This window comes from Eptesicus fuscus, chromosome 2 (genome assembly GCF_027574615.1).
Source record: "Eptesicus fuscus isolate TK198812 chromosome 2, DD_ASM_mEF_20220401, whole genome shotgun sequence".
NCBI lineage: Eukaryota > Metazoa > Chordata > Mammalia > Chiroptera > Vespertilionidae > Eptesicus > Eptesicus fuscus.
This window is the reverse complement of record NC_072474.1, coordinates 65,396,117-65,423,185: the sequence shown is the minus strand read 5'-3', so window position 1 is coordinate 65,423,185 and position 27,069 is coordinate 65,396,117. Positions and strand designations below refer to the sequence as shown.

The 27,069-nt window shown below is 43.9% G+C and overlaps 1 protein-coding gene across 1 annotated transcript in view; it reads left to right on the top strand.

The window, feature by feature from the left end:
* The first annotated feature begins 1,571 nt into the window (after positions 1-1,571).
* The window catches only part of BMP3 (bone morphogenetic protein 3), a 31,686-nt gene continuing 6,188 nt past the window's right edge, over positions 1,572-27,069 (top strand). Inside the window, exons 1-2 of the mRNA XM_008143631.3 lie at positions 1,572-2,180; positions 21,738-22,648. Coding sequence (XP_008141853.2) covers positions 1,859-2,180; positions 21,738-22,648 — 1,233 coding nt within the window. The 5' untranslated portion in view covers positions 1,572-1,858. The remainder of the gene's footprint in view (positions 2,181-21,737; positions 22,649-27,069) is intronic.

Below are 27,069 nucleotides of genomic sequence, written 5' to 3'. Positions count from 1 at the left end.
TTGAGAAGTGACTGAGCAGGCAGAACATAGTCTGCATTTGGGATAAATTCTGGGTAATAAGGAACTGGCCCCAACCAAAAGCTGATCAGTATGCCAGTCACTTTAGCACTGTTTTCTAATTTCATCCAAACAAAACTCTAAAAGGGATGTGGTTTTATTCACCTTCAAAGAAGAAACTGAGATTTGGACGCTCAGCGTGGTCCCGTGTCCTGTCTTCTTTTCAATAAACCCCGTTCTGCTCCCATAAAGGGACCAGGTAGCTCCAACAGACATCTACGGAGAGCTTTCGTGGGCCAGGATGGGCACTGTGAAAAGAGCACTTGCCTCACCTGTCATGTTTCTAATTAGTCACAATGTGACAATTAAGCGCCTGAGCCCAGGGTTTCGAGCTCAGCTCTGCCATCTACAAGTGTCCGTGTGTCTGTTTCCTCATCTGTAAAATGGGATTCCTTGTGAACATTATTTAAAGATAATACACATGAAACATGAACAACAAGTGCCTGGGGCATGGTAAGTGTCGGGTGAAAGGTTAGCGAGTAGCTTAATGGCCATTTTCCAGCCAAGAAAAGAGAGGAGGAGGAGGGAGCTCAGACTGGGCAGCTCTAAGAGCCTGCTCTGGATTCGGGATCTGCCAGAGCCCTTATTTCACCAGCAGACGCCATCCTGCAGAAATCCTCTTGAGGGGGCCAGGGAGTGGGGCGGGCCTTGGTGTTGGCTTGCTTGTTCACTTCTGTGTTTCTAAGTTGGGATGGACCCGCGCGCTTTTCCTCCTGGGGGGCGGTGCCAGGGGCAAGGCGCGAAGAAGGAGCTGTGATGGTCACTTCTGGGAAGATAGGAGAGGACAGAGGACGGCTACCCAGCACAGGCACAGGTGCAGGCCCGAACCCCCCACCGGCAGAGGCCGGGCAGGAGGCCAGGCTGGTGTTCACATCTTGATCTCTCATGTGGAATCCGGAGAGAGAAGCCAAGACGTTTCTTTTCCCTTTGCCCTCTTCCTGGCCAGGGCACAGCCACTGCTCTCGGAGGGCAGTGAAAAACAAACAAAGAGACAAACAAACAAAGGTCTCTCCTGCCCTCCCTTCCTAGGTCTTCTCCTTCCCCCCTCCTCTCTCCAAGCAGCACCACCCCTACTTCCTTTTCTTTCCCTCCCTCTGCCGGCTGCTGGTTACTTCCCGACCCTCCTGTCCCCGCTACAGTCGGGTCCAAGCAGCCAGGAGGGAGAGGGCGAGACTGGGTGCGGGCTGTACAGAGCAGCCAGAGAAAGAAGCCAGTCAATCTCTCTCTCTCTCTCTCTCTCTCTCTCTCTCTCTCTCTCTCTCTCTCTCTCTCTCTCACACACACACACACACACACACACACTCAAAATTCGCCTGCCGCACCGCGTCTGCTCCAATCCGTGGAACTGGCTGGCGAGAGAGCGCCCTCGGGCCGGCCGCGCGCACCCCGCTCCGTGCCCCACGCAGCGCGCTAGTCCGGGTCCCCAGCGCCGCGCTTCCGACGGGTGTGCCCGAAAATAAAGCGGGGAGTGCGGGTAGAGGCAGATCCTGAGATCACCCTGGGCCACACACGCCGCGACTTAAGCTCTCTCAGCGCCAGAGGGAAGAGGGCGCCCGCAGCGCCCAGCGCCTGGGAGAACCGCGCCGCTGCCAGGGAAGCGCCCACCTGCCGGCCCCGCGACCCGCCGGCGCACAAAGTGGGGCTCGCGGCTGTCCCGCTCCCGCGCCGTCCGGGCTCCGGGCGCTCTCGCCCCACCTCGTTTGGCATTCCAACCTTGCTCGGCCCGGCCCCTCGCGCCTCCGGGGTGTCCCCCCGCGACGCGACGCGACGCGAGGAGTGGACGCGCGGCCGGGACCTCGCTATGGCCGGGGCGCGCAGGCTGCTGTGTCTGTGGCTGGGCTGCTTCTGCGTGAGCCTGGCGCGGGGAGACAGGCTGAGGCAGCATCTGCCCGAGCTCAGCAAGACCCTGCCCAGCGACCGCTCAGCAGGTGGGGGCCCGGGCCCCGCGCTGCGGCCGCACGACAAGGTGTCGGAGCACATGCTGCGGCTCTATGACAGGTACAGCGGCGGCAGGACCCGGGCGGCGCGGACACCCGGGTCCCCGGAGCGGAGCGCGCAGCCCCTGCGCCCCCGGGCCCTGCGCGAAGGCAACACGGTCCGCAGCTTTCGAGCCGGAGCAGCAGGTGAGTGCCCCCGCTTTCTGCGGTCCCTTCCCAGGTCTCTCCCCCCGGACCCATCACAGCCCCTTCTGTGCCCCTAGAGACCTTCCCTCACCCTCCGCAACTGCCCTCCAAGCCCTCCTTCCCACCTCACCCCTCATTTCCCCAGCGAGGAAGCCCAGGTTTAGAGTCTCAGTTGGGAGGGAGAAGTGGGGAGAAGAGGGGCTGGGAGCAGCAGAGGGGGTAAGCTGCAGGAACTGCGTGGGGATAGAAAGGGGCTACCCCGTGCCCAGGGGAGCCCCCTTGCCCTAGGTGGCTGGATCACCTCTGGGGTACTTATGTTGACGTTTCTTAAGTCGGTCAGCGGAAATTCCCTTGGACTGGGCTTTAGCCATGTTTACCTAGAGGCAGAGGTCATTTTATGCCAACCGCGAGGCACCAGAGAGAAAAGTCACACTTGAACTAGATGCCTTCCTAAGTCTTTCAGACAGCCGCCTCTGCAGACCTGGCCCCCTCTTCCCTCCAGTCCTCTGTATTACTGTAGTTGACACTTCTTACTTGATAGTCCCTTGGTGGCAAACACACAAACTAAGCCAGGTGCTCGGGGGTGTTTCTATTACTTAAAACCCATCTGGGCAAATAGGGCTGTACCATCCACCCTGGGAGAAGTGGGGGTGGGAGAAGCAGCCGTGGACGTAAACACCTCTTGGAATCTGCTGATGAAAGTCTGCTCATCCCATTTTTCAGCACACAGATCGCTGTGGACTGAAATGCGTGGCTTAACAGGGTTTCGCCTGGCCCCCCGTGGTGAAGGGAATAACTTATGCTAACAGCCTGCCTCTCCCGTGCTAACAGCTTGAGGGAAAGTTTCCTGGACATTAACTCGGTGTACAGGCTTTGAGGATGCACCAGGCTTTTTTGTTCACTGCATTCGCACTCACGATAAAGGGAGACATAGCCGCAAAGCCTGTCTTCAGTGAACCTTGAAGAATAGCCAAGAATCTTCAAGTAAGGAGGCAATGCCTCATGCTGTATCAGGTCTGTCAGAATCACTAGAAAGAACTCTCCCAAAGCTTTGATATGTAGGACTCCTGGAAAAAGGGAAAACCAAAGCATCCATCAAGGGAAGCCCTCAGCTGACACTGTAAATACACTCTGGAGCTCGTAGGCATGATGACATTTACAATAAATGTGAATTATGCTTTCTAATGCAGAAGTCTTTAGCTAGAGTCTGAGCTGAACCAGATTTCACTTTCTTCTTCAAGCCATGAGCATAATCCGTGAGGAGCTGGCCTCTGCTAAGGAAACAGAAACCCGCTCTGGGTTATCCACAGTACACCCGCCACAGGACAGCTGACCACACCAGTGAAGGCTGTTTACTTTAGTGCAGGTCTGAGGGCAGAGCTCAGTGAAGGAGCTATGTGGGAGCAACAAGAATTGGAAGGGTATTAGGTGGGCAAGGCAGGTGGATTCATGAAGATACGAAGATCACTCTTACCTTGATAATCATTTTCTTTGGTAATATTCCAGTAGCTGAAGCACCCAAGAGATGAACAGCATTTTTTGTATCAAGTTTGATTTTTAGTATGAATCACAAGATTTGGAGGTGGAATGTGAGTTTGTATCATTCACACATATTGCATACTTTTTGCATGCTTGTTTCAGGCTGAGTGAACTTTGAGTGGGAGATGGATAAGGATTTGAACAACTCAGGCTCCGTATGTTTTTTGGCTTCAACTCTTTTCGTGCATTATAATTTCAAAGTGTCCCTTATCAGCCTCACTGTAGTCTTACACCATCAAATGATAAACTCTGATACGGAGGCCAGAAGTTCTCTTGAAATGATGAATTGCAGCGTGGAGCATATATACAAGGCTGTGTGCCCTGATAAGAAAAGTAATCCCTTTAGCATCCTAGAGACTGTCTTAATGACTTATTCATCAAATGTGGACACTGGTTTTTGTGGAAGCTCAAGTGTCATATTACTACATTGGAAACTCCTGGAGAGGTGGTTCATGTTGGACCCCTTCCAAGAGTGTTTAGTTACTAACACAGTAAAAGGACCTTATTATAAGGCAGTTCTGGCTCTAATAAGGCAAGACTCCAGGAAGGTGCTAAGGTTTTCATGTGTGTCCCTCTCCTTTATCCACATCAGCATTTCCATAACACCCTTCATCTTGTAACCCTTCGTCATACATTCTGATGTAAGTGAAAAATGCTGTCTGCGTTAATAAATTAGATATGTTTTCTAGTCCATGATGTTTAGATTTCACAACACATGGGCTTCTCTGTACCAACCGTGTTCCAGATTTTAATGGGAGGTCAGGTGGTATGCTGTTTATATGGAATAGCTGCTGATCCGGCAGACTTTCCAAGTGCTTATTCAGGCTGAGTTATAGCCTTAGAGCCCTATTTGCTACTTGGAACATACCTGATTACAATTATTTATTGTTCTAAACCTAGAATATCTTTGGTTGAAATTTAGCTGCTGTGGTCTCCCTCTGATTACTTTCTACTTAAACCATTACTTGATGGTGGGTGGCATTCATCCTAAATACACTTTCTGCCAACCCCTTTCTCCTGCCTCAATGCTATGCAGTTGGTGTGCCAAAACCGTTAAGTCTGACACACTCATAAGTCTTTTTGTGATGTGTAAGAGTTTACAGAAAGATAGGTTTTATCTTTCCTTTGTAAAAGGTAATTCACAAAATTATTGATGACAGAGAAGTTCAGCTTAAAAAAACACACCATCTTGAAGGAAGACAAGAGGGATCTAAAATCAGCTCTTATTTTAATCTTAGCTTAAGTTGTCCTTGGCTACTATATAATAAAAGAAGAATAGTTTACACTGGGTTTGCTCCTGGCTTGATCTTTAAAGATACATACTCCGTGACCATTAGTTTCTCATCATTCCACAGTCACTTAATCTTATTTTCTCTTCGTCATAAATTTAACCGCTTTGGGAATAGCAATTAAAGCACGAGCATTATTATTAGGAAACTGTCATTATTTTAATTTATGACATGTAAGTACAAAAAAACTTGTATTTCAGGGATATGTGTCATCTTTTTTTAAAAAAATCACACCAATTTCAATAGATAAAAGAAAATTGAGGTATTCCAGACCCAAAAATGAGTAAGGGGAGTCTTTCTTACTATGACCAAAAATATTTAAAAATAAAAAACATAATTTGATGTGTTTCTGAAGTGCCAGGCTAAAATATAAGGCTTTAGGAAAGACATAATTAAGGGCTGAACAATCACTCCAATAAGAGCCATTCCTGTAAAACACATGGGCCCATGGGAAAGCACCGTTTTTTATGGGTTTCATGGCAAGGAGACATAATAACTTTATTAAAACATAGTTACCTTGAAATTCCTGGCACCTCGAAACTAGGCTTAAAATTAAAGAGTACTTAGATTATCTGACATTTTTATTCAAAAGACAATAGTACATCTGGAGACAGGGAGGTGGATGTGCAGCTGCTTTGAATTACACATCTCTTGGAATACATGATAGCCCTTAATGAAGTTTTTACTGTAATAGGCAAGACAGCTTTACAATCTCTGACATTTAAAAATCCATAATGCCATGAATTCTTGATTATCCATGCTAATGGAAAGGAGGAGAATGGGTTACATATAAATTAATTTAAATTTAGCTTTTTAGTATAATTAGACACACTGAAAGAGACCGAGAGACCATGGGGGTCAATAAAAAAAAATCCCTAAGCAGATAATTCACTCAGGGAATATTTGTACATTAAAAATATATACATAATTAAGAATATATTAAGAGGGTTACAAACATTTTATCTAAGCAGTAAAAGTTCATAAGCACTTGATTGACCCAGTTCAGATTTTTCTAAAAATAAATTAGGGACATGAATGTCAAATATGCTCTTAAGCATTTTGAAATTATATAATTTTGTATTTGAAAGAGGCTTTGAAGAAAGCAAGTCCAACTCCTGATACGGAAGAAGAAATGGGTGTCATGATGTATTTGCCAGAGAACTTGCAAACATAACTGAGCTTGTCTCCAAACATATGATTTCTAATAATCTGATCTAATTTTCTAGGAAAAATTTTTATGAAAAGAGGATCTGTAGAAAATATTAACAGGTGATACATAAAATTAGGTTCCAGGTTCAAATAAATTTCTAAAAATATGATGTTTTCATTCATATTAGGACCTTTCTGGGCCTTTAAATGCTAAAGGGTTCCCTTAAGATTGGATCACTTTCTCTCTGAGAGAGCATTTTTGAGAATTGTGGTTCTAAAATATCTAGTTAGGAAAACACTGGGTCAGAGCCTTTCTAATTTCTCAAGAACGAACATATGCAAAATTCAAGAAAAAGCTGTCTAATTTCCCATCAGTACCTACCTCAGGATTTCCCATCAGCACCTACCTCAGGATGTGTACTTATATTGTTACTTTTGGACTTGGGTCCAACTTGCATGGTATCATCTTCCTGCTCTCATGTTTTAAACGTTGTGAATGTAATTTTTAAACGTCATTTCCCTTGCTTCTCTATAAATTCTTCTTCATTGTTCTCTATAGGATTGATATTTTATTATTTTACAACTCGTATTATTCTTTTGAAAGAAAAGCTGCTCTATTTGTGGAAAAATTTACTAGAGATCATACATGTCACTTGGTTTTATAACCATTAATTCCTTGTTTAAATACACATTTGTTAAAGACACCAATTAAATTTCTTATATAATCTCCATTGTTTGTTGTATTTATTAGGTATTATAAAATCACACCTATCCAAAAAGCCTAGTCACAATTAATGAGCAACTTTGCATATACTTTCTATTCGCTTTTCAGGATTTGGGGACTGCAACATCAGAACTTTTCTCCTCAAATTTTGATGGCTTCCCCATCTATTCAGTTTGTATATCCTAGTAATCAGTATCTTAATAACTTTATTTTGGTGCTAGTGGTGGAAAGAAGTTTGGCATCACAAAATAGTCTCAGCTTGAACTTCCCTATGCCAAGTTTCAATTCAGAGTGAATTTGTAAGATTATGTTATGAACCCATGAAAATAGAATTTTGTAATGGAAACATTGACATAATACTAATCAAGTGTCACAAGTACACCAGGATAATGTCTATTTTGGACTGTGGTAAATGATGACAATGGAGCTGAAGAGCTTTCATATGTGGAATACATTTAGAAATCCATAAAATTTCTAGGCTATGCACATGTTAGGAGTGGTTGTGTCCTAGCATACTTCCACATAAAGCAGTACTCTCGATAACAGTTTCAGTGACAATATTTTTAAAAGCGTGGATGCCTCTTTATCTAAAACATCCACACGTAGGTCATAGAATCAAGTGATCACGGTAGGTTTATTGACTCCTTCAGTGTTCTACCTCCCTTTAAGATCCATCTTTTCTTGGCAAACCACAGTAAATGCAGTGCCTTACTTTTATTTGGGCACACTCTGAAACAAAAGTGTTTGGACAAACTGATCCTACTGTATGACCAGGTTCAGGAAGTTCTTACTTTACTGAGCGAGCTTCTGTTAAGTAATTATTTTACAAAAATAATTGCACCCAATAGTTTTAGACATGCAAAGTTCTTTGTCCAGTCCTCTGATTTTATAGTTAAAACAACTGAGGGCCAACATGATCTTATTTGCTTTTCCTTCAAAGAATATTTTAATTTAATTGCATGGAATTAATCTAAAATTATTGAATTGAGTGTAATTGCTACTCTTAGGCATGGGTTAAGAAAAATGGTTTTCAATAGAGAAGAGATTCCTAGAGTTGCAATTTTTCAATTACCTTAGGCTAAGAGTTAAGAGATCTCAATGCTAATTTGGGCTGACCTGCTAATTAGTAAAGTCATCTAATATTTCTAGGGCTAAGCCATACCTACTGTGCCACTCAATTGGGATGGTGAATCTCAATTGAGAAAATGAATGTGAAAATGCACTAAAAGTTTAGAAGCCTAAGTGCGGTAGTCTTAATATTTTGAGAGATTGTTGTTTCCCACAAAACCTTAAACATGTTTAAAATATTGCTAATGTGCAATTGTTTGGAGCCCAAAAGATATACCGGAGTGGCAATGTAAATAGGAAGAGATGGCAGTACTCTTGTAATACAATTTATGCCATCCCAAACCTACATTCAAGAAGTTATTCTTTCTGCCCTGTTCTTGGTGGCTGAGTGGAGCAGGGTTGCACTTTTTTATGGTGACTTCTTGAAGTTAAGTTGCTCTAAAAGTATGGTCTCTAGATTAGCAACATCAGCATCACCTGGGAACTTGGTAGAAATTTCCCAGCCCACTCAGGACCAACTGATGAAACTTGGGAGGTGGGGCACAGAAGTCTCTGTTTGAATAAGCCATCAAAGTGATTCTGATGCATGTTTAAGATACACTGCTCTAAGCTCATGTTCCTAGAGTTTTGAGTATCCTATCATAACTAGCATCTGAACGTTAAGATTGGTGAACATGTGAGTCCTGGCCCTTTTAGTGGGTCTTCCCATGAACAAGTGGTTTATGAATTTACATGATGGTAAGCATCTTTCACTTTGGAAGGTATATTACTGTACTTATGACAGTTTGGGTCCTGGGGAGGCTTTAGAGTAAGTCAATCAACATTTCTTGCCCTGCTTTCACAGCTGTGGAGAGTTTGGAGTCTAATCCATTTGCTAGAGAGAGGGTGATGGGAACGGGGGCCTATAAAGCAAGTCTCGTTCTTGTATTCTGAGGACCTGGCATCGTTTTCTACATAACAGGTTCTCTGTAAATATTGCAGTTGAGCTGAGTTAGCTATTGAAGGGACTAGATAAGAAGAGACCGTAGAGAAGCTATCAGCCAGGCAAAGTTATTTTTTTTTAAATAAAATTTGCCATGAGAGAATTTCTCATGAGGCATTTTACCATGTATAGTTGAATGGAAATACTATTCTACTTTGTATACACAGTTCTAATAATCCTTCTTTTTTAATGAATGGAAAGGAAACTCCACTCTGTACTTATACCCAAGAAGGGCTTTTGCTGACTTTTGGAACTTGAAGCTACTTGAAAGTGTTTTCACTTTGGTGCTAAGTAGGAAACACTTTTGAACCAAGTGAGTTTACACATTTCTTCATTCAACAAGTTTAACAAATATTTTTCAGGGTATAAATGCTCCATTCTGTGCAAAAAAAAAAAAAATTAGAAGTTCAGAGATTTATAGGACATAGGTCTGCCCTCTGAGAGCTCACAGTCTAGGAATGCCCTTGGATGGAGGCTAAGAGAAGATAAACTGATTGATTAATATTTTGCCATTTTAGAAAAACATACATTATATCATCTTTGGCCATGGTTTACTTAGGACATAGAGAATGGTTGTTTTGAGGTCCCATAAAACTCAGTCATTTGACTGGGACTCTGCAGGAAAAACAGAAATCTATGACTTGGTGTTCTATTTAGAAACACTCCACCTTGCCTTTGCCCAAAAGCTGAGGGTGGCAGAAAGAAACTGTAGTCTTGACCCAGTAACCTGCAGCAAGTATTTTGCCCGTGATGGTGGTTGTATATGGCCCTGTCCTAGGTACCCCTGGCCTTTCTGGCATCTATACTTAGTTTAGAGAAAGAAGTAGGGGAAAAGTTGTTCTTCATAACATATTTTCTGAATGACTGAAATGTTTTCCCTGCTCCCTGGGGATTTAAGTAATCATCAAGATTTCATTTAGTCTATTTGTTTTAAAATCAAACTTTACATAGAAAGCTTTCCATTGTATGTCCTAATTCCTTTTGAAAACGTCCTGTGTGGGCCAGCACGAAGGTGGACTTCCACTTACCACTCCCTGGGCTCCGCCTAAGCTGCCTCCCCAACCCCACCCCACTCCCCAGAGGAGCCAAACTGTTGCAGGGTATGACTGGCTGGTCCTAAGTCAGTTTCCTCGATGAGGCCTGTGTCATTTGCTGCAGGTGTTTTGTTTTCAGATGAAAAATAAATCTTCTGTTTTTATTCAGTAATCAAACTCCTAAAAAAAATCCATATAGGTAACAGAAGACCTGGGTTCCTCTCCAAAATCCATTGCTAGCTAACTGGCTAACTTCTGTGTTCCTTTTATTTTGCCTCTCTATAATGAGAAATTGTTTATTCATGAAAGAAGCACTTACTGAGCACAGTTTAAGAGTTAAGCCCTATGCTAGGGGCTGAAGAGTCTGGTGTTAATTACTACAGGGCCTTGTCTTTAAGGAGTTTATGGTCTTGGGAAGAAGCAACACTATGATGAAAATGGTAATGAGGCAGGGTCTGAACGGAAGGCTTGGGTTGTCATGTCAAGCTTGCTTTAAGAGATTGAGCCTGCGCTTTGTCTTACAAGACAAATCTGGAATTCAAGGAGAGCAAAGGTGGATGAAGGCATGTCAGGGAGAAGCGGCAGCAGGTACAGAGTCCTAACAGGTGTGCAAAGGGGAGTAGGGCTTGTTCAGAAACTCGCCTGACTTCTAAACCCCTTTTCAATTCAAAGATATTACAACTATAGAAAATTCAAAATAAGATTGTAATGCCATGGTAAATCCTAAATAGATTGCAGTAGATGTATCCCCAACAAGGAAAATCCAAGCTTGTGTCCATGCCAGCAAACTGAGAAAACAGCACCACCTATTGGTAGTTATATTTTGGCGTCAAAAATATTTCTTTGGGAGGAACTGGAAATCAAACCTGTTGTAGTTCCTTGCAAGGGATCTGTGAGGTTCACCTCTCACACCCTCCTTACCATAAGGAGATCTTCCTGTAATAGTCCTGAATTATGACCATCTATCTCCGAGTCCCACAGAAAGGTCTCAATATCAAGCTAGACACTTAGAAAATCATGACTTGTATTGGCTTAGATTTTTCCTCCATTCAGCTATCACCATTATATCTCATTCTCATCTTTGACACTAGAAAGGGGAACCCTGATCTCTTGGCAGGAAGCCCCTCAAGTATTTGAAAACTATTCTCATGTCATTGTTAAATCTTTCTTTCCTCTAGTCCATGATTTTCTATTTTGGCAACTCAAACTTATACAGACATTTCTAGACTCTTCAGTATCTTGATAACTTGCCTAGTTAGTCTCTTCTATAATAACCTCGTTAAAATGAGAGCACCCAGAATAAAGTATGTAACTCTAGATATCATTGGATTGTGGTGGTGTACAGTTAATGTTTCCTAGTACCCAAAGACTATAAACAGCTTAAAAATGCATAAGCTATTATTTTGTAATCTGATAAAAACCACTTGTTTATAATTATTAACATGTCACTTTGTTCTTATTAATCAAAAATTATACCTCAGGTTTCAGATTCAATAATTCCAAATTGATATATATATATATATATATCAGAAGAATAGAAAAAGTGAACACTGAAGCATTTTTAATTCACTGTTTGAACATAGATATCTATGCTACAACTCATGGGGAAGAGAGGAGCCTATGGCAAAACTCTACTTACTGAGTATGGGAAGATACTCATTTGAAAAGTTAAAATGATATCATATCTAAAAAATAAAAAATAATGAGAATATTTGAATAGATATTATTGCATTTTTTTCTGGCAGGGAGGTATGATCTCACTCTTATTTATACCTCCATACTCATTTGCTCAAATCCATGCAACTCTCACAGTAATGTTTTTGTCCATTGTAAATACTAAGTATTTGTTGGGTTGTTTTGAGGGAAAGAACATTGACTTGCACAGAACTTAAGTGCTTTAAAGTTAGAGAAAGCAAAAATAAAATGTGGGTTAGAAAAAATCAAGGAATGTTTTGTGGAATGGTTGAGATTTCAAGCTTCTTGTTTTAAAAAGTGGGGAGGAGGGAATCTAGAACAGGCAGAGACAGTGAGCCCCCTATCTTGGGTGGAAATGGGGGGCGGCGAGCAAAGGCATCAAGTGCTGGGCATAGGACACCTTCTTTTAGGAGCTAAATGTTTATTGACCATTCCTTTTCTGAATGTAGGCAGCTTAGATGTCTGTTATGACTTCAAGTAACTAGGTTAATACAGAATCTATCTTATAATAGACAAATATGCAAATTGACCATACCTCCGACACACCCACAAGCCACGCCCACAAGCCACACCCACCATCCAATCAGAGTGAGCATGCAAATTAACCCAAACCAAGATGGCTACAGCCACAGAGAGCAAGGTTTCCTAGGTAACAGAGGAAGCCAAGCTTTCTGCCAGCCGTTGCAGGCCTAAGCCTCCACTCAAGCTACAAAGTTTCAATTATAGAAGGTAAACAAATTCAAACAAATGGCGGCAGAATGGAGCTTGAGAGGGCAGGCCAGGGTTGCAGCCGGCAACAGGGGAAGCAAAGCTTTCCGCACACCTTGGCCGGGCCCACCCGCTTAAGGCAACAAAGTTTCAATTATAACCCCAACACAAATGGCTTCGGGCCTCGGAGGGAGCCCCAGGCTTGGCTCTGCTCCAGGCTACAAAGTTTCAATTGTAGAAGGAAAATAAATTCCAGATACCAGGGCCTCTGCTTGGGTTGCCAGGGAGCGTGGCCGGCCTGCAAACCACCACGGGCCCCTCGCTCAGGCCGCCCCACGCCCCAAGGGAACCCCACCCTGATCAGGGACACTCTTCAGGGCAAACCAGCTGGCCCCCACCCCTGTACCAGGCCTCTATCCTATCTAATAAAAGGGTACTATGCAGATTGATCATCACTGCAACACACAATATAGCTGCCCCCATGTGGTCAAAGATCCTGCCCCCATGTGGACACAAGATGGCCACCACAGATGGCCAGCAGGAGAGGGCAGTTGGGAGGCACCCGGCCTGCAAGGGAGGGCAGTTGAGAGGGACCAAGCCTGCAAGGGAGGGCAGTTGGAAGTGATCAACCCTGCAGGAGAGGGCAGTTAGGGGTGACCAGGCCGGCAGAGGAGGGAAGTTGGTGGTAAACAGGCTGGCAGCAGAGTGGTTAGGGGGTGATCAGGCTGGCAGGCAGAAGCGGTTAGGGGCAATCAGGAAGGCAGGCAGGCAGGCAAGCAGTTGGGAGCCAGCAGTCCTGGATTGTGAGAGGGATGTCCGACTGCCCGTTTAGGCCCGATCCCAGGGATCGGGCCTAAACGGGCAGTCGGACATCCCTTGAGGGGTCCCAGATTGGAGAGGGTACAGGCTGGGCTGAGGGACAACCCCCCTCCGTGCACGAATTTCGTGCACCGGGCCTCTAGTATTTTTATAAGTTCCTATTCTAAACATGGGAAATATTGCTTATTCAAGAGCTCCCAGATATCCAGCATACTGTTAGAATGTGCTCCTCCCATTCCCCCCTGCCCCCAACACTCCCTTTTTCCTTCATTCTTAAAAGTTTGGTTAAGAATTACCTCCTCCCTGGGTATGATCATAATTCTTCTTCTCCTTAATGGGCAAAGTTCATTGCTCCCTCCTCTGTGCTGTAAGAGCATAGTTAACACCTTTGACAGCAAGTAACATCATCATGGCATAGCTACCTGCATATTGTTTATCAATTCACAATGTGGGTAGCAGCTGGCATTTGTGCAGTCCTGAGACCCAGCCCAGGTTCCAGCACCTAGTAGTACAAAATTCATATTTGTTAAGTAAAACATTTGTTTTTGCTTTGGTTCCTGTTGTTGGTTGTAGTGGATGTTTGTGTGTAATACACAGATAACACAAAGCTGGGTATATAATCTCTATGCCATGAAAGTACTATTGCTAAATGACCCATTTAACTTCATTTTAGAACAGTTTATTGGTCTTAGACTTTCGGTTGCAGATGGAACCAATTAGGTGTTACTGGAATAAAAATTAAAAAGTAATCACCAATATTATCTTTATCTAATAAGTCTTTGATAAGGAAAGTATGGTGCATTCCAAGAAGGGAATTTTTTTGTCCAATTTACTTCTTGGTTTACATATTCATGGTTAGCAAAATCCCAATTTTTCTCTATCTGTGGGGGAAAAAAATATGACCTTTTTTCCCCTTTGGACTACATGACTACTAAAACTGGTGGTTATTCTAGACAACCACTGTCCAATGGAAATTTAATTTAAGCCACAAATGCAAGCCACATATGTAATTTTAAAATTTTAGTGGCCACATTTAAAAATATGAAAAGCAACAGAAGAAATTAATTTGAATAATATATTTAAAATGTTCTGCACCCAATTCTGAAGGGGGAAGGGTTCCCCACACCAATAAGCAGGGCCTCTGAGAAATCAACTCAATTCTGATGTTGTATACCTGGAGACAGCATCAGATTCCACGGAAAGGGCTCTGTCCCACAAGACCACCCTCCACTTCAGACACTAACTGCAAGTCCAGGTTGTTACCTATATTTCTGACCAACTGGCTACATAATTGGAGGCTTTTATAACCCCTTCTCCCCAAATATTCACATGTTCACCAATCTGGAAGCTCTCCAAACCCTATTTTTTGGGAGGGTTTATGGAGACTTCATTATATAGGCATGATTAATGAAATCATCAGCCATTGGTGATAACTTAAACCTCCAGGTCCTTTCTCCTCCCCAGATAGGTCAGGGAGTAGGACTAGAAGTTCTAATCCTTTAACCAATGGGTTGGTTCCCCTGGCAACCAGACTAGAGCTTTATCTGACCTCCTAAAGTCACCTCATTCACATAACGAAAGACAACTTATGGTTCTCAACACTGAGGAAATTCTAAAGGTTTTAGGAGCTCTGTGCCAGAAAAGGGAGGAAGACCAAATATATATATATGTATATAATATATATATACTAGAGGCCCAGTGCACAAATTCATGCATGGGTGGGGGTCCGACCAGCACCCCCCACATGGGGGCTGATCGGGCCAGGCTGGTGGGGGGAGGGGAAGGTTGGCCAGCTGGCCCCACCCTCGATCAGGGTGGAGGGGCCAATTGGGGGCTAATGGGGGACAGGACTGGCTGGGAGGAGGGGCCGCAGGCAGTTGGCCAGCTGGCCCCACCCCCAATTCAGCTGGGGCCAGCCTGGGGGAGGAGCTGCCCCCTGATCGGGCCCATTGGCCGGCCACAGTGTTCGTCATAGCAACCGGTTGTCCCGGTTGTTCTGGTATTCCAGTTGCTTGGCTTTTATGTATTAACTAGGAGCCCAGCATGCGAAATCATGTAGCTCCGCCCACCCACCTGCCACACTGCCTTGACACCTGAACCTCTCCACGCAGAGCTTCAGCACGCCTGGCCCAGGCCCTGACCCCTCTGGTCTTCTCTGGCTGCTTCAAGCCCTGCCCTCAGTCCCTTGAGTCGCCTTGGGCTGGTCCCGCCTTCTCCAGGCACCTCCCCACTTCCACCCCATCTCTGGAGCAACACCACAGCTCCGCCCCGTCATGGCGCCAGAAGAGAGCATAGAAGCCTCCCGCCTGCTGGGCTGTGCTCCTTCCCCTGGCAGGTGGGCGGCGGGGCGCTTTGAGTGCGAGTGGTGGGTGGTGAAGGCCTGGTGAGGGGGTACTATGGGCTCTCATCCCCGCCCTCCCCAGCACAGGATGGTCCCGCCTCCTCTGGGCCCCTCCCTGCTTCCGCCCTGTCTCCAGGCCCCACCGTGCATGTGCAGGCAGCCTCCTGTGATCGGTTGTTACGCGTTATGGCATCCCGACCATTAACATATTAGCTCTTTATTATTATGACTAGAGGCCCGGTGCACGAAATTCGTGCACGGAGGGGGGTTGTCCCTCAGCCCAGCCTGTACCCTCTCCAATCTGGGACCCCTCAAGGGATGTCCGACTGCCCGTTTAGGCCCGATCCCTGGGATCGGGCCTAAATGGGCAGTCGGACATCCCTCTCACAATCCAGGACCGCTGGCTCCCAACTGCTTGCCTGCCTGCCTGCCTTCCTGATTGCCCCTAACCGCTTCTGCCTGCCAGCCTGATCACCCCCTAACCACTCTGCTGCCAGCCTGTTTACCACCAACTTCCCTCCTCTGCCGGCCTGGTCACCCCTAACTGCCCTCTCCTGCAGGGTTGATCACTTCCAACTGCCCTCCCTTGCAGGCTTGGTCCCTCTCAACTGCCCTCCCTTGCAGGCCGGGTGCCTCCCAACTGCCCTCTCCCGCTGGCCATCTGTGGTGGCCATCTTGTGTCCACATGGGGGCAGGATCTTTGACCACATGGGGGCAGCTATATTGTGTGTTGCAGTGATGATCAATCTGCATATTACTCTTTTATTAGATAGGATAGAGGCCTGGTACAGGGGTGGGGGCCAGCTGGTTTGCCCTGAAGAGTGTCCCTGATCAGGGTGGGGTTCCCTTGGGGCGTGGGGCGGCCTGAGCGAGGGGCCCGTGCTGGTTTGCAGGCCGGCCACGCTCCCTGGCAACCCAAGCAGAGGCCCTGGTATCTGGAATTTATTTTCCTTCTACAATTGAAACTTTGTAGCCTGGAGCAGAGCCAAGCCTGGGGCTCCCTCCGAGGCCCGAAGCCATTTGTGTTGGGGTTATAATTGAAACTTTGTTGCCTTAAGCGGGTGGGCCCGGCCAAGGTGTGCGGAAAGCTTTGCTTCCCCTGTTGCCGGCTGCAACCCTGGCCTGCCCTCTCAAGCTCCATTCTGCCGCCATTTGTTTGAATTTGTTTACCTTCTATAATTGAAACTTTGTAGCTTGAGTGGAGGCTTAGGCCTGCAACGGCTGGCAGAAAGCTTGGCTTCCTCTGTTACCTAGGAAACCTTGCTCTCTGTGGCTGTAGCCATCTTGGTTTGGGTTAATTTGCATGCTCACTCTGTTTGGATGGTGGGCGTGGCTTGTGGGCGTGGCTTGTGGTGTGTCGGAGGTATGGTCAATTTGCATATTTGTCTATTATAAGATAGATAATAATAAAAGCATAATATGCTAATTAGACTGGACGTCCTTCCAGATGAAGCTGCGATGGTGGGGGCTGAGGCAGCCATGGTGGGGGCTGAGCCCTTTGCAGGAAGTTCATGCATAGGGCCTCTAGTATAAATAATAAAAGGGTAATATGCAAATCAACCAAACGGTGGAACGACCGGTAGCTATGAAGAGCACTGACCACCAGGGGGCAGATGCGCAATTCAGGAGATGCCCCCTGGTGGTCAGTGTGCTCCCACAAGGGGAGTGCCGCTCAGCCACAAGCCGGGCTGATGGCTGGCAAGTGCAGCAGCGGTGGTGGGAGCCTCTCCCAACTCCGTGGCAGTACCAAGGATGTCTGGTGCAGCTTAGGCCCACTCCCTACAGGGAGTGGGCCTAAGCCATCAATTGGATATCCCCCAAGGGTTCCCAGACTGCTAAAGGGTGCAGGACGGGCTGAGGGACCACCCGCTTCGCCCCCACCAAGTGCATGAATGTCATGCACCGGGCCTCTAGTCTTATTATAAATGAACATAATCACAATATTGAACTCAGTACATCCAAATATCATTTCAACATCTAATCAATATGAAATAGATTCATGTGATATTTTACATTCAATTTGAACTAAGTCTTCTGAATCCAGTGTGTATTTTATACTTACAAAACCTCTCAATTTGAATTTAAGTGGCTAATCACTGATACTGGGCAGTACAGTTCTGGCTAGCTAACACTAGTTGTATTTTTTTCTACGTGCTATGTGCTATACCTGCATTCTTTCAATTTCTTCTCACAACTCTGCAGTTGATACTACTGTACTCATTTTACAGGTGAGCAAACTGAGACTTCAAGAGCTTAGGTTATTTGCCTGATGACAGATATTGGGCGAGGTGGAGTTGGGACTGTGCTATAGGGCTTTAACTTCAAAACAATGTTCTACATTAAAATGAAAACCATCAGAAGAGGCCATGTCTCAGATTTTGGAGACATTTATGGGAAAATACTGAAGATTAGACACAGGGGTGGAGGCGGGTTAACAGCCGGTCACGAGGTGTCTGGAAACATGTTTGAAAGAAGGAAACATTTTGAAGCAAAATGTGGGGGAAAAGATCACCATTAATTTACCCATGAAGACACTACCACCCATACCCCCTCAGAGTTCATTTCTTCCCTGTCCTGGTATTTGTTTGGCAACCATTCAATTGCCACATTCTTAGACTGAATTCTCTTCCTTCCACTTTAAATGTCCATCTGCTACACAAAGTTTGGATAAAACTATATGCTATGGTGACTGGTCTGAATTAAGACCAGAGTCTCTGAACAACCCCGATGCCATGGAGGTCTGTAAAATATTATCCTGGTGTCATGGCGTATGCACATGTGCACAAATGGCAGTTTCCTCCTTGTTCCTTCACACAAGGTTAAAAATGAGTAAAATCGATTTCTCATTGCACTTCCCTTGTGCTTGGGGACTCAATGAACTCATTTTAAGCTTCCACGTCTTTATAAAAATATTTTGTTTTTACTGAAATATGTTTTTGATCAAGAACATAATTTCGTGGTTGCGTGCATGTTTCTGAAACAAATATGTATATGAAACAAGTGCACAGAGGAGGGGCTCTGTGATCCATCCCAGGACTGGATTCTTGAGTCTAACCTCTAGACTGTCTTAAGAGAAGGAACCAACTTCTGTCCACACTAATCAATCTCCTATTCTGTTACATGCTCTCATTTTTGGATTTGAAGAATTGGAAATGCAATTGACCAGTTTAATTATCTCACATTCATGGAATGTCATAATCTTCAGACAAACCCTAAGCAGCATTAATTCTTTATGACACTTTTGAATGTTTAGCTTATTTTTTCAGATATATTATCTAAATATTGATATATATGGTCTTGCTTACCTGCTGTTATCCTGCAGACTAAAGTTTGTGAGGCAGGTAGAAGATATCCCCGTAACACAGTTAAACCAGCACTAATAACAACAATAATTTATATTTAAGAAACACTTATTAGACTTTTTATAAACTGCTTTACACACATCTCATTTAATTCTAATGACAGGAGAGGTAGGCATTGTCTTCATTTTATAAATGAGCACTCCAGCTTGTCTTAAGTGCCTAACCAGGACTTGAATTAAGGTGAGTCTCATTCCACCACTGCTTGTAATGAGACTGCCTCAGATAATTACAATACTGTGCTATTACAATACTGTGCCAAACTTATAGGAAGAGTTCTTGGTAGCCTCATAATTAATGGTGGTATATACACAATAGAAGATCACTTAGCAATAAAAAAGAATGATATCTTGCCATTTATAACAACATGGATGGACCTAGAGGGTATTATGCTATGAAATAAGTCAGACAGAAAAAGACAAATACCATATGATTTCGCTTATATATATGGAATCTATAAAACCAAAACAAATGAATAAACAAAACAAAACAGAAACAGACCCATAGATATAGAGAATAAGGTGGTGGTTGCCAAAGGGGAGGGCAGTGGGTGATGAGTAAAATAAAAAATAAATAATAAATAAATAATAAAAATTTTAAAGGGGAAATGATCATGGCAAATGTCTCCACTGAGGGAGGGCAGGAGCAATATCTTCCTATATAATAAAAGGTTAATATGCAAATAGACTGAGTGGTGGAACAACCAAACAACCGAACAACCGGTTGCTATGATGTGCACTAACCACCAGGGGGCACGCATGGAACATGGTGGGTGTCGGCTGTGGCGAGATGGTGAAGCAGGTGAACCGGGGGGGGCACCAGAACAAGGTAGGGTGCTGGTAGCTGTCATCATGGCAATCCTCTGGTAGTTACTAAAAATTACTTGCTCATGTGCACCGCAGTCCCACCTGGTGCTTGCACCTGCTGCCAGCACTGGAGCTGCTGCTTGCACCTGCTGCTGGCGCCAGCCCCAATTTCTCCACAACATCAGCAGGTGCAAGCGGGTCGGCACCATCAGCACGTGGGAGCAGCGGCAGCAGGAGCAGCGGCAGTGGGAGCAGTGGGAACGGGGCGGCCAGCAGACAGGGGACCAGGGGCTGTGGCAGGAGGGGCCAGGCGGGGTGCAGAGGGTGGGCTGAGACCCACGCCTGTGCCCACTGCAGCCTCGCAGCCCACAGTTCCTTTCAAGTTGCACAAATTCGTGCACTGGGCCCCTAGTTATAATAATAATGATGATGTTAAACCAAGTTGTTTAAGTATAAAAAAGATAGTTGATAAAACACAATTCAATGGCATATGATACTTTCACAAAGCTGTGCAATCACCAAGTCTATCTAATTTCCAAATGTTTCTATTATTCCAAAGCAAAACCCTACACCCATTAAGCAATTTCTCCCCATTCTTCCACACCTCCAGCCTCTAGCAAACACCAATCTGCATTCTGTCTTATGGACTTACCCATTCTGGATAAGTCCATTTCATATAAATAGAACCAGACACCACCTTTTATTTCTGGCTTCTTTCATTTAACATAATGTTTTCAATGTTCACCTACACAGTAGCATGTATCATTCCTTTATATGGCTGAATAATATTCCATTGTATGGATATATTCATCAGAAACAGTTGAGCTGTTTCTGTCCTTGCCATTCTCCTATTATAAACATGCATGTACATGTACTTGTTTTGAGTACCTGTTTTCAATTATTTTGGCTATATACCTAGAAGAGGAATCGTGGGGGTACATGATATTTGTATGATTAACTTTTTGAAGACCTGCCAAACCATTTTCCACAGCAGGTGAAGCGTTTTACATTCCAACCAGCAATGTAAACGAATTCCAGCTTCTCCACATCCTTGCTAACACTTGTTATTTTGTTTTTCATTATTATAACCAGCCTAGCATGTGTCAAATGGTTTTGATTTACATTTTCCTAATAACTACTACTGATGTTGAGCATCTTTTCATGTGCTTGTTGGCCCGCCTATAGATCTTCTAAATAGAAATGTCTATCCAATCCCTTTGTCCAATTTTATTGTTCTGTTTGAATTTTTTTAAATTTAAAACAACACAAATGTATTGTTTCACAGTTGCAGAGGTCCGAAGTCCAAAATGGGTAAGACAGGATGCATGCCTTCTGGATGGTCCAGAGGAGTGTTACTGGAAAGGGGACCTGTCCCTTAGCAGATCTTTCTAGGGTGGACCAGTATTGTGTGGGTTCTTGACTTTGAGCAGGAAAAAATTCACAAAAGGAGTCCAGGTGAATTTTAGAGGACATTTATTAAGGCTGGGGACAGTGAAACAAGGAAGGGCCTAAGGTAACAGGAGAGGGATTAGGTGGGGCTGCTTTGGCTCCCTAAGAAGTGAGAGAAAAGGGGGCTTTGGGAACAGGTTCAGAGGGTTTACCTGGGATGAACTGCCACTTCTCATTGCTTCCCTGGTCCCTTCTTGTTTGACTTTTTGTTGTTGAGTTGCAATTTATATATTCTGATACTAGATTTAATCAGTTATATGATTTGAAAACATTTTCTCCATTCTTTAGGTCGTACAGACTTTCTTGATAATGTCCTACGACACACAAAAGTTTTAAATTTAATTTTGATGAAGTCTAGTTTATCTATTTTATCAATTTATCTATTATTTTTTCCTTTTGGTTCTTGCCCTTTCGGTGTCATATCTAAGAATCCAAATCCAAGGCCATGAAGATTTTACCCCTTTGTCTTCTAAGAATTTCATGATTATAGCTCTTATATTTAGGTCATTAATTCATTTTGAGTGAATTTTTATACCTGGTGTGAGGTAAGGGTCCTGTTTGCTCCTGTTTACTCTCTTTTTTTTTTCCTTCCTAGGAAACCTTGAAAGCAAGGGACTGCATATTTTTAACCTGACTTCTCTAACCAAGTCTGAAAACATTTTATCTGCCGCACTATATTTCTATATTGGAGAGCTGATTAACATCAGCCTGAGTTGTCCAGGATCAAGAGGATGCTCACATCACGCTCAGAGGAAACATATTCAGATCGATATCACTGCATGGATCCTCAAATCCAACAGAGACCAAAGCCAACTCCTGGGTCATCTTTCAGCAGATGTGGGCGGACCTCATCGAGACCTTGTGTCTTGGCTGTCTAAAGACATCACTCAACTCTTGAGGAAGGCTAAGGAAAGTGAGGAGTTCCTCTTAGGATTTAACATAACCTCCAAAGGTCACCAGCCGCCAAAGGAGATGGTATCCTTTCCTGACCCTTATATCTTGGTGTATGCCAACGATGCTGCCATTTCTGAGCCAGAGAGTGTGGTATCAAGCTTACAAGGTCATCGAAATTTTCCCACCGGAGCTGTGCCCAAATTGGATAGCCATATTAGGGCTGCCCTTTCTATGAAACGGAGGAAGAAGCGTTCTACTGGGGTCCTGCTCCCTCTGCAGAACAATGAGCTTCCTGGGGCAGAATATCAGTATAAGGAGGATGGGGTTTGGGAGGAGAGAAAGCCATATAAGACCCTTCAGACTCAGCCCCCTGAGAAGAGTAAGAACAAGAAGAAACAGAGAAAGGGACCTCACCAGAAGAGCCAGACGCTCCAGTTTGATGAACAGACGCTGAAGAAGGCAAGAAGAAAGCAATGGATTGAACCTCGGAATTGTGCCAGGCGATACCTTAAGGTGGACTTTGCGGATATTGGCTGGAGTGAATGGATTATCTCCCCCAAGTCCTTTGATGCCTATTATTGCTCGGGAGCATGCCAATTCCCCATGCCAAAGGTAGCCATTGTTCTTTGTCCTGTTCTTCCTATTTCCATAGAATCAGCAAGACACACCGACTAAGTTGTGTGTTTTCGTTTACATATCCACCTGGTTGCTTATTTATTGCATTCTAAAGTATAATGGGTAATATGGTTATGCTTTGTTTTTCTTTAATGCTTGTTAAAGTAATAAGTCAGTATTGGTACAAAGAGGGATATGAGAAAAAATATGTGTAAAATATGTATTTTTTGTGTATGTATGTTGCTTCCAAACACAGTGCATATTCAGCTACATGGCCTATTCAGCTATGTGAATCTATACCTGATACAATTAACAAATCCCAAATGGTGGAAGGCTGATCTTGGAGGGGGTATTCGAGAATGAGTGCTTGTCATGGGAACATAGGGAAGGACTAACTGGATTGATGTCCTGATGCAGAATATTTTTTGATAAATAGTCTCTTCTGAGATGAATTGTCCCCACGGGGGTCAGGATCAGGGCTGGGCCAGGTAAACTCACCTCATGAAATCCACCAGATGGTTATCGCATTTGCTTCCCTGATACACATCAAAAAGAAAAGAAGAATAGGATACAGTGACTCTGAAATCTTCTCCCAAGACTCATTTCAACCAATCAGAGTTTAACTGTGTCTCTTTCAAAATCAATGGGGACTGTAGTTCATCATATTAGTCTTCAGTATTCTGACAAATATATTTTCAGAAGCCTCCCCAGCCCCACCCCCACCCCCATCTTGCACACAAGTTCACGTGATTGTTCTTTTTGAATTTATAGCCTGTAAAATACAGTGGTGCCCTCTGGTTTTCAGGTAAGCTTGTTGCTGCACTCCCATTCTTAGCTTATCACAGTTTGAATTTCTTTCTGTTTTACAATGGAAAGTGGTTCCAGGAATAGAATTCAGAAGAAGAATAGACATGTTGTTTTTGTTTTTTAAAACTTGAAGTGAATCAACTTTCGCTGTTGGATAAGAATGCAGAAAAAATCCTTTACCTCAAAGAATAACCAACTTCTGTTTATAGACTGTTGAAGTAGCATGTTCATATTCCAGTCCTGTGATCATTGAGATGCTAAACCTAAACACACTTAAAGCAGAAGGCCCACAGACTGAACGAAGCCATGTCATCCTCAGGGCCAGGAACTTGCTTGAAATTCCATTTTCATGGTAGAATGTGTCAGAAGGACAAGCTTACTACATCTTCTAAGACTTTCCCAAAGAAATTTTTTTTGCAGATTCCATATTTTGTAAACCCAAACACAAAGTAAATATTATATATCTTTACAATTATAAAAAAGCCTTATCTTCCCTAATATTCATAAAGGACATTTCACTGACCAAACAAAAGTTGTTGGAACTGGGGAAATACTTAAAACACACAATGAAAGTGCCAAATGTAACAGGCAGCACTGAGTATTCTACAGAGTGCTCTGCTCTGTGGTGTTGAGAGACGAAATGGATTCAAGATCTGTCTCTAAACCCAGGGTGACTGATTCTAAGTGGGCCTCTGAGTCTTCAAAATAATCGCTCTCACCCTCATAGATGTGATTTCTCGGGTAGCCTGGAGAAGGAGTTTTCTTCTGCCCTCCTGACTCCGGCTTTCAGGGCCTAGGGAGCCAGGATAATGTGGAGTCGGTTAACTTTTCAACCCCTAACTCTGGAGACCTGGCCTGGTCTCCATCCCCCCAAACCACCCCATTTCTTCTTGGCTCTGCCTGCTTTAACTGTTCAAACACTTTGCTATTGCTTCCGCAGAAGTCTACCAGGGTTCTCAGTGACCGAAAGGATAATAATTTAAACACTTAGGAGGGCTAAGTTAAGCATAGCAGGGACATGTTTAAGGAGAGAAGTATGTTAGTGCAGCAGAATGATTAAATGTACATGCTTGGTCATAGCTGGGCTTCCTAACCTTAATGTGCCTGAAGCTCACCTGGGGATCATGTGAACATGCAGGACCTGTTCCAGTGGCTCTGGGGTAGAGCCTATGATTCTGCATTTCTAACAAGCTCGTAGACATTGCTAATGCTGATGGCCCAGAAGTCATGCTCTGAGAAGTAAATTTGAGAGTCAAATCCTTGGTTCCTCCTCTTACCAGATGTGTTAGTATGTTAGTTTTCTCATTTTTTAAATGGACACATAAATAATAATAATAATAATAATAATAATAATAATAATAATAATGGTGTCTACATAATAAACACAGTGAAAAAAAAAGATGCTAGAGCACCTTGCACATAGTAGGCGCTCTATGAATATTTGCTACTGATATTATTATTAATGGCCACTGCTGAGACTGAGGGGAACAGAAAATTACATGTAGGGGCTGAAGAAAGACCCCAAAGGGAAAGGGATCAAGAGAGGAAAAGATGTTAGACAAGAGAAAGTTTTGTAAATGTTTCTAGTCCCTTTTTAAACACCACAAAGCCTAAAATAGGATCCTCTCTGTGGGTTCAACAGCCTGTGAGCTCTTCCAGTAATGTTTCTTTGGAGAATAATAGAATCAGGAGAGCATCGATTGCAGCAACTGAACCCATCATAATATTTGTCAAAACTTGGAATGGCATCAGAACTCCAGGGAGACATAACAGGGATAAGTGTGGAGTTTTCTCCTTGAGCTTGAGCCTCCCTTTGCCAAGTGGAGAGTGGAAGTTTGGCTGTTACATGGAGTTCTCAGTCTCTCATCACCTAGCGTGGATCTGCTGAACTTGTAAAGCATTCTGGTGGCTCCCTTTAAGGCTTTGTGGCTTTCAAGCGGTACAGTCACCGAAAGGATGGGAAACATAAAGCAATGTGAAGCTGCTCCATTAGGGGTAATTAATCAGCATCGCTGTTATCAGCACAGTGTCCAACACGGTCACCAGAGTGAGCTGTTTAAATAGAAATATGGTCCAAGCAACAGAGGAAAATAAGGTCTCTGACCAGATCAGTGCAAACACATGTGGAATAACTGAAGCGCCAAAAAACTTTCAGACTTTAGATATACATTTTGCCCCAGAGAAAAGTCCTCCCAGGCCAGACTCCTCTGCTGGCCCTCCTTCTTTGTGGCCTCCCGAGCGAAAGCCTGCTCTATACGGCGGGGCTCTGTGTCTGCAAAAGTCGACAACCTGTTCTGTAATTCAGAACAGCTGTGTTCTGCCTTTCCCAAATTCCAGGCTTTGCCCTTTCACTGATTCCAATTAGATAGTTTCTGGGCTATCACACCCATGTGGGCTGGACTGGAAGAGTGTGGAGCAAAACCCCATGGCCCGGGTCAGGAATGAAGGCTCGTAGCTGATGACATCCTCTCCCCTGCTAATGCATTTATAATCAAATTCAACTCCAGGACATCATACGAAGCTTGGCAGGTGCGAGCGGGCCTGACCACTGCAGATTTCATTCACAGGCATGGCAGTTTGGATTTTTCTGATTTCTAGCCCCTACAGCCAATCTGTTCTCCCAGGGAGAGACCCCTGGAATTCTGCCATGAGATGAAAAATACCCGTGTAGCTAAAGCCAAGCCGTATGCCTTTGCTTCTCTTCTCACCACCTTCCCAAAGATGGAAAACAGAGATTTCAAATGAAAATGATTGAACTGTTGTTGCTGACAGAGGTCCCAGAGAACCAACAAGGATTAGAGGAATGAAGCTATTTTTGTATGGAATGGTGCAAAAGCTAGGAATAGCAAAGTCACAGAATTAGGCAGCAAAGAATCTAAATACTTTGAACCAAACATCCTATACACTATAAAAAAAAGAAATTCACGTTTAATGAGTTCAAAATGACACACCATCAATTAATTTTCGGAGTTTTCCAATTCCAATTGCTGTTCATAATTATGAATTCTAAAAATCCTAACTTTTGATGTACTGAGTTACCTAAGCAAAAAAAAAAAAAAAGAATCACCTAAACTAATGAAGTCATATTTCATCCTCATTACATAGGGAGACTGGAGCCTGGCTGGTATGGTTCAGTTGGTTGGAGCATCATCCTGTGCACCAAAAAGTGGCAGGATCAATTCCCAGTCAGGGCACACACCCACATTGCCGGTTCGATCCTGGATGGGAGGCAACCAGTTGACGTTTCTCTCTCACATTGATGCTTCTCTCTCTCTCTCTCTCTCTCCTCTCTCTCTCTCTCTAAAATCAATTAAAAAGGGGGAGGTGAGGGAGACTGGGGAGGGAAATAACACAGATTTTCATTTGGGATTGATATATTTCCCCAACTACATAAGGAGTTATGAGAAATATGATCAGAACTCAAAAACAAACACAAATGATAGAATGGCCATATGCTTCAGATGAGCAAATTACTGCATGGATCTTTTTTGGGTGACATAATCATTCCAATGGCAGCTTGATAAGAGGATTCCACAGTGAGAAAGAAAAAAAAAAGGGTAAACTCCCAGGAAAACTGAGTGGTTCCTGATAAGCCTAGAATCATGGGTTAG